General features: G+C 47.4%; 1 protein-coding gene across 1 annotated transcript in view; it reads left to right on the forward strand.

The window, feature by feature from the left end:
• Positions 1-8,695, forward strand: part of LOC126572692 (lachesin) — a 90,212-nt gene extending 81,517 nt beyond the window's left edge. Inside the window, exons 8-11 of the mRNA XM_050232213.1 lie at positions 2,006-2,170; positions 4,155-4,214; positions 5,128-5,199; positions 8,016-8,695. Of these exons, the coding sequence (XP_050088170.1) occupies positions 2,006-2,170; positions 4,155-4,214; positions 5,128-5,199; positions 8,016-8,179 (461 nt within the window). The 3' untranslated portion in view covers positions 8,180-8,695. The remainder of the gene's footprint in view (positions 1-2,005; positions 2,171-4,154; positions 4,215-5,127; positions 5,200-8,015) is intronic.
• The last annotated feature ends 206 nt before the right edge of the window (positions 8,696-8,901 follow it).

Genomic DNA, 8,901 nt, shown 5'->3' on the forward strand with positions numbered 1-8,901 from the left:
GCGGTATTACATTTTCGAATCTGAATTCAAACAAACAAGCAGAGCTCCGATTGTCGCTTTAAGCAGCACCATTTGGTTGTCAGATCCGAAGCAACCACAGGATGTGAGTGGCATGTTCGTGGGTTTTATGGTAACACTTGCTCATAAAACAATTAAATCATCACATCGAGCCCAGGCGTCAGGCGTCACCACAAAAACACACCACCACAGGAAGCAACGCACGTGTATCTGTCACCAGCAGATGCGCTGATCTGCAATGGTGCAGAGATGTGAAGGGAACGGCGAAACAAATTTGAGACACAGTTCAAAGGAACACCTGCGGCAATATTTTTCACCATGAACTAAATGGAGGGCGTCCTAGTGATTCGTAACTGTAGAAATATTGCAAGAGATGAAGCCTGTAACCTATGCTATTCGCAGGTAATGCGATATTGTTCACAAATGTTTCATTCGACCACGTATTTATTAATCCCTAAACATGTTTTCTGAAGTGCAATGAGTTATGTTGTGATATCAAATGTCGGTTTCAACTTTACTGTGTGTTATTGCCTAGATGGACGCTAGCTGTTTTCCGTTGGCATGCGATAAAGTGATACGATGATGTTTGTGTTGCTATTCCGAATATTACGTTAGTTTATGAAAACATTAATTGAAAAATACATAGAAAAATGATCTAAAGAAAGGAGCCACAAACTAGGAGCATTGTGTTATCAAAATAAAAAAGATCAAAAGAACAACTCAATGCTCAGAACGGTTGTTTCTCCGCACAATTCCAGTTCTTACTCACTTTCTATTCAATTTCAAACGAATACTAACTTCAATTTTGTTTCTGTCAATACGAATCTATTGATGTTCCGGTCAATTTCGGAACAGAAGCCTGGGGCAGCAGCGAAGATACGATGATTTACTGAACCAGCATAAAATCAATCACCACTGAAAAATGAATGATGATATGCTGCCAAGCACTGCTTCGCAACCAAACCCACCATGAGGCTTCTCATAGGGCCAGTCAATTTTCAAGCAGAATGTTGTCATGTCATTATGTTCGGATGCCATTGCCGACGGAGAGTGGCGCTCAATTCACAGGCTTCACAATGATTCGCGTCGACATAGGAATCAACCATCCATTGGTACTCCATATGCGAACCAGCCATTATTGTCCCCCAGCCACTAGGACCTTATTAGGTACAAAACCCGCTCGAATAACGTTGATCTCCACAACACAGAACGGCAGCTTCAATAAGCTCCAGTCGTGATGGAACCGTGCGTGAGTGAAGCCAGTTCCATCGTTCGACGCATAGTCATCGTGAGCAAGCATAGTCATCTCGATGAAGGGAATATGTTTGTCATTAGCCTGACATTTCCACTGCGCATTAAGACTAATTATCAACATAAAATCGATGGCATTGCTCACAGACATACACACAGTTGGAAGGGTAATCATTCGAGCCAAGCGAACAAAACAAGGTCGACATTGCCGACTTACCGGATGGTAGCCTCCGGTGCACTCGCGTACTTGCCTGCCAGTTGAGCGTGTAGCTTAACTGGTTCTGGTAATACAATACATTATCTTGATATGCCAACATAGACAATACTGGGAACTGAAGCAACCGAACAGGAACCGCGTTGGATGCCGTCCTGATGGTTCATTAGATGGAAAAATGTTCGGAAAAAAGAGGAACGGTGGAATCCATAGCCACCACTTAGAACAGGTGCTCGTGTGTCGATGCAACGCTACAGCATGACGCCATCCACCGCCTCAGTTCCTCATCCGCGCGAAACGCTGCTCCATTATGCAAAATTGATTGACGTACAGCGTTATTACTGTTCGCTGACGTTCCCGAGGTTCCTGCCCTGCTTTTTGTTGTTATTTTTTTGGTTTCTTCCCTTGCATAGAAGAGAACCGAACCTGGTCTTGACTAACTCTTTTTGTGTCGTTTCGTTTCTTTTTTCCTTCTCTCTCTCTCTCTCTCTCTCTCTCTCTCTCTCTCTCTGTCTATTCCAGATACCTCCCGGACGGGCGATAAGTTCGAAACGATGTCCCGCAACACGGGCTACACGAAGTACATGAGCCTGAAGATCCGAAGCGTTGGACCGGCGGATTTCGGATCGTATCGATGCGTGGCCAAAAACTCATTAGGCGAAACCGATGGACTTATCAAATTGGACGGTAACTGATCCCTTCCACTCCCTTCACCACGTCACATTCCAGAACGAGAGAGAGAGAGATCAGTGAAGCCAGAACACGGTGCGGGAGACGAACGAGAGAACAAGAACCCGGCACAGCTACGGAAACACTACCGGATCCACTGACCAAAGGAAACCCACTGAAAGCTCCCGGAACTGGGAAGCACTGTGCATATCGTGTGTGGCCATCCGGTTAGAGGACGTTTTTTTCCCTCGCTTCATTCGCTAGATCATCGAAAAGCTGCACGGCCATTCTGGATGCGTGCCTAGATCGATGCCTAAGCGTATGGCCGATGCCTATCGAGCGAACGACTCTCGACTCTCCGTTCTGTTTCAGTTTCGATGATGCAGTCCGACCAGCGAACAAAGCTATTCGTGGCGGTTCTCCAGCAAAAAAAAAAACAGCCTTCCAGCGAACTCGGTTCAACGTCAGCTTCCGTTTCGTACGATCTGTCTGGATATGGATTTTTTTGCTTCTCGGTCCGCATGCATCCCAGGATCTGCGTCATCATCGCTCGTTTTTGGGACGATTCGAACGCTAGGACCACGCATTCACTCACTCACCTGTGAGTCCCGGGACCAGGGCCCATCGCTGCCTACCTTTATAATGGAAGATAAACTTTTGCATTCCAACTGGACACCGAGAGGAGAGGCACAGACCTCGCACAGATCCCATTGTTTCATTGCATAATTAACGGATGTTTTGGATATTGGGAAGGCTTCGAGGCCACGGTACGCATTCGATGGAAGCCCCAAATGCAACGTGGCGGCAGGACGGTACCAATGTGCTGGGCTGGCAGGAAATTGTAATTGAGTTTTTCGAAGCTAATGGATTTGGCTACGGAACGGAAAGTGCTTGGGCGGGGGAGTAACCGCAGGGATTACGTTTACGAGCCCACTATCACCCTCTTTTTTGGTGGGGCTTTGGTTGACCATAGGGGCTGGCTGGCCGGCTGGTAGGATTATAAATCCGTCATTGATGTTGGACCGATGGTTTTTGGTTGGTTATTTATTGTTTCAATTCGGCGACCAGAAATAGCACCGATGGTATTGGTGCCAATGGAATGGACATATGTTGTTGTGGTCGAATGACTGTGGCTGCCTTTTGTCCTTTCTGTGATGATGAAACTATAGCTGAATGCTCTTTCAGCATTTCGGTAGAAGCCACACTCCGTTAATCCCACCGGGAGGCCGGCGTTCGATGAATGTCATTACCGGGAATTCTGATGCTGCCATACTTCTGGGATGCTTTTTTTTACATTTCACCGTATGGCAGAAGCTTTTCCATTGGATTAATATTATTTAAAATTGATAAGACAAGGTCTGTATGGTCATTATAATGTTAGAGAATTCTTGAAACTAGTTAATCATTTCGAGTTGGATCATTATCTCTTCGGTCTGCTTCTGCAACAAAACAACTGATGGCCATCTGATCAAATCTATGGAGGGTGTGCAGCAGCTTCATCAGCATGTTTATTCATTTTTGTTGTTCGTCTCGTCCAGCAACCACCGATGGCCGACGAACCGAATTGGTTCTGTTTCGCTTGGTTTATTGGTTAAAATTGAAAAACCAATTTCGATCCGGCAACGGCTCTGCCGTCGGCTCACCGGCGAGTCAATTGCTGGGGGAAAATTAGAAACATCCATCAGCAACAACAACATCATGGGCCACGAGCCAGCGCACTACGATTCTCTCGGGGCCAAACCACAAAAACAAAAAAATCCTCGCTCCCTGGCCATGCCCTGGAACCGAACAGGACAGGACAGGAACCATCGTCACCCTTAGGGGCTTCCACTGATCTCTCGTTACATCAATAGTTATCATCATCATCACCATCACCATCGGCACCATCGTCACTCCCGGACAGGCCACAGTACCACAACTAATGATGCCTTTCATTTGCCATCGGGCTGTTCCTTTTCCCCGGTTTTCCCGGTTTTTCTTTCCTTTTTTAATTTATATGCAGAAATACCGGCCCCGACGACAATATTGACAACCGAATCACTTTATAACAATCGATCAAAAGGTAATTTAAATGTAAATTTTAAAACGTATTTTCATTTCATTCAGCACCCTCTCTCCCCCACCTCCTCCCAGTGCGCAGTGTTCCCTTCTCTACCACTAGCGTGCACACCAACAGACACCCACACAGAGACTGGAGCATGGCCGGACCTGTTGTGGCAAACGAGTCGTCGGCAGAAACTCTGTCAAGCGTATTCATGAGTTCCGAGGGCGGTTGGTCGGTCGATCGGGGTCGATTTTCCAATATTGCTCCGACTCCGTCATTGACCTCCGATCGGTGGAGCGCACCAATCGCCCCGGCTCCACGTCTCAAGGGCGCGCCAGCTGCAGACTTCATTTTTGTACCATTTTCGATGCCCATTTTTTCCCGAGGAACTGAAGGAGTTTCTGATCGCAATTTCCATTCGAAAAGCTGCTGCTTTTTCGGTTCTTTCTATCCGAAATCCTGGGCTATTAGTTCTGATAGAAATTGTTGTTTGGCGCCTTTTAGGTGTGAGTTGCTTCTGGTCGCCACTCTTGGTTGTTGCTCTGATTTGAGGTTTTCTCAACAGTTCTGCATAGTTTCCACTGTTGTGTAGCTTCGAAGCAGTTGACCACCTCACCAGTTTGGGTCACAGTATCCTTATAGTAGCTTCAAAAGAAGTTTAGCTTGTATTTTCTACATTTGCAACTAGACTTCATCATTCTTGCATTTTTGGCTCCAACAATCCAAAGAAAACTGGAGAAAATGTTTTCAAAAACAACATTGAATCTCCTGCTGCTCTAATGACATCCCGTTTTCCAATTAATCACATTTCTGTCCCTTCCTTTCTTACGTTGAATAAACCATTTAATAATAATAAAAAGAAAACAATATTCATTTTCCACTCGAGCTAATGATGATTAATCTTTCTCTCTGACCGATCACTACTTTACAGGACGGAAAGCGAACAAAAAGCACGACCCAATGATGGTGGGCGACTATGGTGTTGAGGAATGGAAGGAAAATGGTAAGTTGTGTCTGCTGTGCTGCACTCTGATGCTCGATGTGGTAGCTTAGCTATGCACTGAAGTGAACTTAACATAACCGCACGAATGATAATGTGATCGCGCTCGGGGGGGACAATCAATTGTGCATGATAAAGCGGCTAAACATGCCGCTAATCAATTGGGCGATTTATGGTGGCAGCATAATCCGTTGTAACATTTTACGTCATTTGCATGTTTAATTGCAAATGCTGCGATTATGATCCACCTTCAGTGAGTGTGTTCTAGTGACCATTCGAACCCACTATCGGTTGCGGTCGCTCGGTACTAGAATCATGGTGATGGCAAACCAATCGCTAGAAACATGAAGAATCAGCTGCATTGACCAGTGCACGCACTGGCGGTTGTGGTTATGTTTTATCACGTCTTTTTTTTCTCTATTCATTCATTGCCAACACACGATCAGTTCAACCCACAAAACCCACAAATAGAGAAACAGTGGGAGGGATGGGCAAAAAGTGTTAAAAACAACATCCGGAACCGAGCAACGCCAGGATGCACAGCATTGGAAGCCCGTGCGGTTGTCGCCTGATTTGGAGGGCCATTTTTTCACGTGCAAAAACCTCACTGTGTGGTTGCCCTGTATGAGTGTGTGAGGTTTAAAAAAGAAAACAAAATAAAACATATCGACACATTACCCTCGCTCACGCTATGTTGAAGTTGGAAAAATCGAAAAGAATCGAGAGCCTATTCGATGGAAGCGATGGAACAGTCGAGCCAGGGAACGGAACCGACGCGAGCAGCCTCATCCCGGGTTGGTTTTTTTGCTGGAACGAATCGAACGAAGCTATTAGAAATGCGGGAAAAACAAAATCGACAAACTGGAATCGTGGCCGGGAACGGGCGGCGATGGGCGGACAAAAACCATTCGTTCGCGGCAACCAAACAATCACGTCCGCTGACTCCATGTAATGGTGCTCCCGGAGGAGCCTCACCACCAGCAGGAGGGCGGTTGCAATCGGATTCACCACAATGCACATACCACAACCGGCGTGTCTATGTGCATGTGTGTGTGTGTTGCTGTTGGGGAATTCGAAAAATATCCCATCGAAATTTACGGCTCAATTATCACTTCATTGCCTTGTGGACGATACACAGCACACAAACCAAACGACGTGCTAGAGGCCGTTGTTGTCACCTGGGGGGTGGTCCGGTGCATTGTTAGTGGTGCAGCTCGATGAAAGCGTCCTTTCGGTTTCCTCGAGAGTAGCCTTCATTATCAGTGCCGCAACACTCAGCAACTATGCACACCGGCAGGATGATTTTCATGCATGACGAACTGGTTGTTTTGTTTGATGCTCGAAAAAGAAAAATAGGAAGAAGTAACAACGAAATTTCCCTCAACATCACCTTTCATCTTTGGCACTCTCTTCGGAATGGCAACTCTATTACATCTCTCCTACCACAAACAATTACCGCCTCAATCGATCGTTTGATCAGTAGAGCGAGCACGAGCAGGCGCGCTCGGGCCATCAATTAACCCTTCACCATCAATCATAAATATCCTCTCCCCTCTCCCTGCCCTCCACAATGGCACGCGAGCGCGCATACAGTGGATCGACAATCAAATAATCAGTATCACTTTATTATCATTAATATTCCCGCACTGCCACTGTCGTTTGGTGAGGGCTCCAAGAGTGGAGAAAGGGCCACGATTTGGGGGTGCCACAACTATGCGACTATTCAATTAAGCCGCCAGCTAGCCGGCCAGCAACATAAAACACCAATTAGCACGATTGTGTAGCGATACGCCCGGGGCCGAACGGAGTCGAGTCGAGTTGTCGACTGCGAATGTTTCTTCGGAAATCTTCTCGTTCGATTCCAAGGGGGGTTGAGGACGAAAGGATGGGTGGACATGTAATTGCAAATCATGCACCAATGCCTAGGCTGCCTAGTGGTTGCGGCTTCTTAGCGAACGCGAACGAACCATAAATCTTGCGAAACTCATCTTGAAGCCGGGACCCTTTCTGGTTCTAGTAGTGGTGTATCGTTGTGTGTGCGTGCGTTTGTGTGCTGCCGCTTGTTAACAAATGGTTCTCGTACCCTTGGTGTGGTATGTCAGGAGTGGTGCAATGGAGGAGGGGTTTAGGGTGGAAACAATTCGACAGCTCTTCGCCCACCCGGTCAGGGGGTGTTATTTGTCCGACTGTCTCCGGAAGGTAATTAATTACTTCGTGGGTTTCGGGGTCGCCGGCAAAGGAATAGATTTCCCTGTCCACCCCCTTCCCACAGCCACACCTTGACAGCTAGCGCGCGACCGAGCAACAACGCGCTTACAAGCTTGTTCCCTTGTTTCATGTCTCTCTCACGCTCTCTCTGCTTTTCTCTGTGGCTTTACTTTCCCTTCCACAAAGTGTCAAAGTCACTCCGGCCCACTGACACCCTACGTCAGGGGGATGGAAAGGGGTGGGAGCTTAAGCACTTCATTTTTGTTTTGCCTCTCGTGGGGCACCTCTGTCGCGCTGCCTCGCGCGGGATTGAGTTTGTAAAGTACCATTAATTATGATCGAGCAGCATTCCTCAATTATTCACGCATTTATCAAACGCACCGCATCGGACGCACGCACATTCATCCCTTAACGGGCCGTGGGCTCGTCGCTTCGCTCAATTGCTTTCTCAAGCCCGGTCCAAGCTGCCAACGCCGAGGCCGAGCCCCATTAACTTACGCGATCCGATTAACAGCTAGTTTCCTGCGAGTAATCCCGACCTAACACCTCATCTGCGTCTCTCCGCTCCTTTCTTCTCACACTCTTCCCTCTCGTTCTCTCATCTTTATCAGGTCCAGCGATACGGCATCCACCGGGGGCGTTCCACAATGGAGCATCGAGCGCGTCCAGTTTGCCGTCCGTGCCGCTGGTCGTCCGGATGGTATCGGGTAGCTGCTGCCTCCTGTTGCTGTTGCTACTATCCCACCTCACGCTGCTGCTGCACACCGAGCGATGAAAGTGAAAGCGACCGTGGCAGGTGCTCCTGGAGTGTCTGGATGTGTCTCGGATGTGTGGTGCGCCAGCAGGCGCGTCCGGGCAGTGTGACATGTTATCGATTAGTAAGTTTTGCTGTGAACCGCACCACCCACCACCCCTCTATGCGGTGGCGGCTGCGACTCGCGTGGAACGTGGAGTAGAGTATTTAATGTAAGGCAAAGGAAGGAAGTAAAGCAGGAGGCGGAGGAGGAGGAGGAGAAGGAGATAAGCTTAAAGGGACTAAAAGTCCCCCCGAGCTCTTCTTCTGCTCTCAGTCACCTCCCAAAAATGTGTAGTGAATGCATTATTTTAGGAAAAAATTAACAAGTAAGATTAATGTTTTATGCAAAGTTATGGAGCCGGCACGCGAGTAACACGCGTTCACCTCTCCAAAGCGATTCAAGGAGTCGTTTTTGATGCCGTGAAAATGAAAGTAAAGGAATAGTGTTAATGAAGAAGATTCATTTCATCGTAGCAACGAACGTAGAACCCCTTGAAACCGGCTAGCTTTGGAGCGTAACTCATTGCAAAACATCAAAGCCCCCCCCCCCCCCCCCAAAAAAAAACAGTGCAACAGAATCACGATCGTATTTGTAAATATCCACCACATTCCACGGTCCGCCAGTGGCAACCGTTAATGATCAAAATGTACATCTTTCGCGCACGATGGAGGCGCCTGGTAGCTGGTGTTTTTTTTTTATT

Source organism: Anopheles aquasalis, chromosome 2, assembly GCF_943734665.1.
Source record: "Anopheles aquasalis chromosome 2, idAnoAquaMG_Q_19, whole genome shotgun sequence".
Taxonomy (NCBI): Eukaryota; Metazoa; Arthropoda; class Insecta; order Diptera; family Culicidae; genus Anopheles; species Anopheles aquasalis.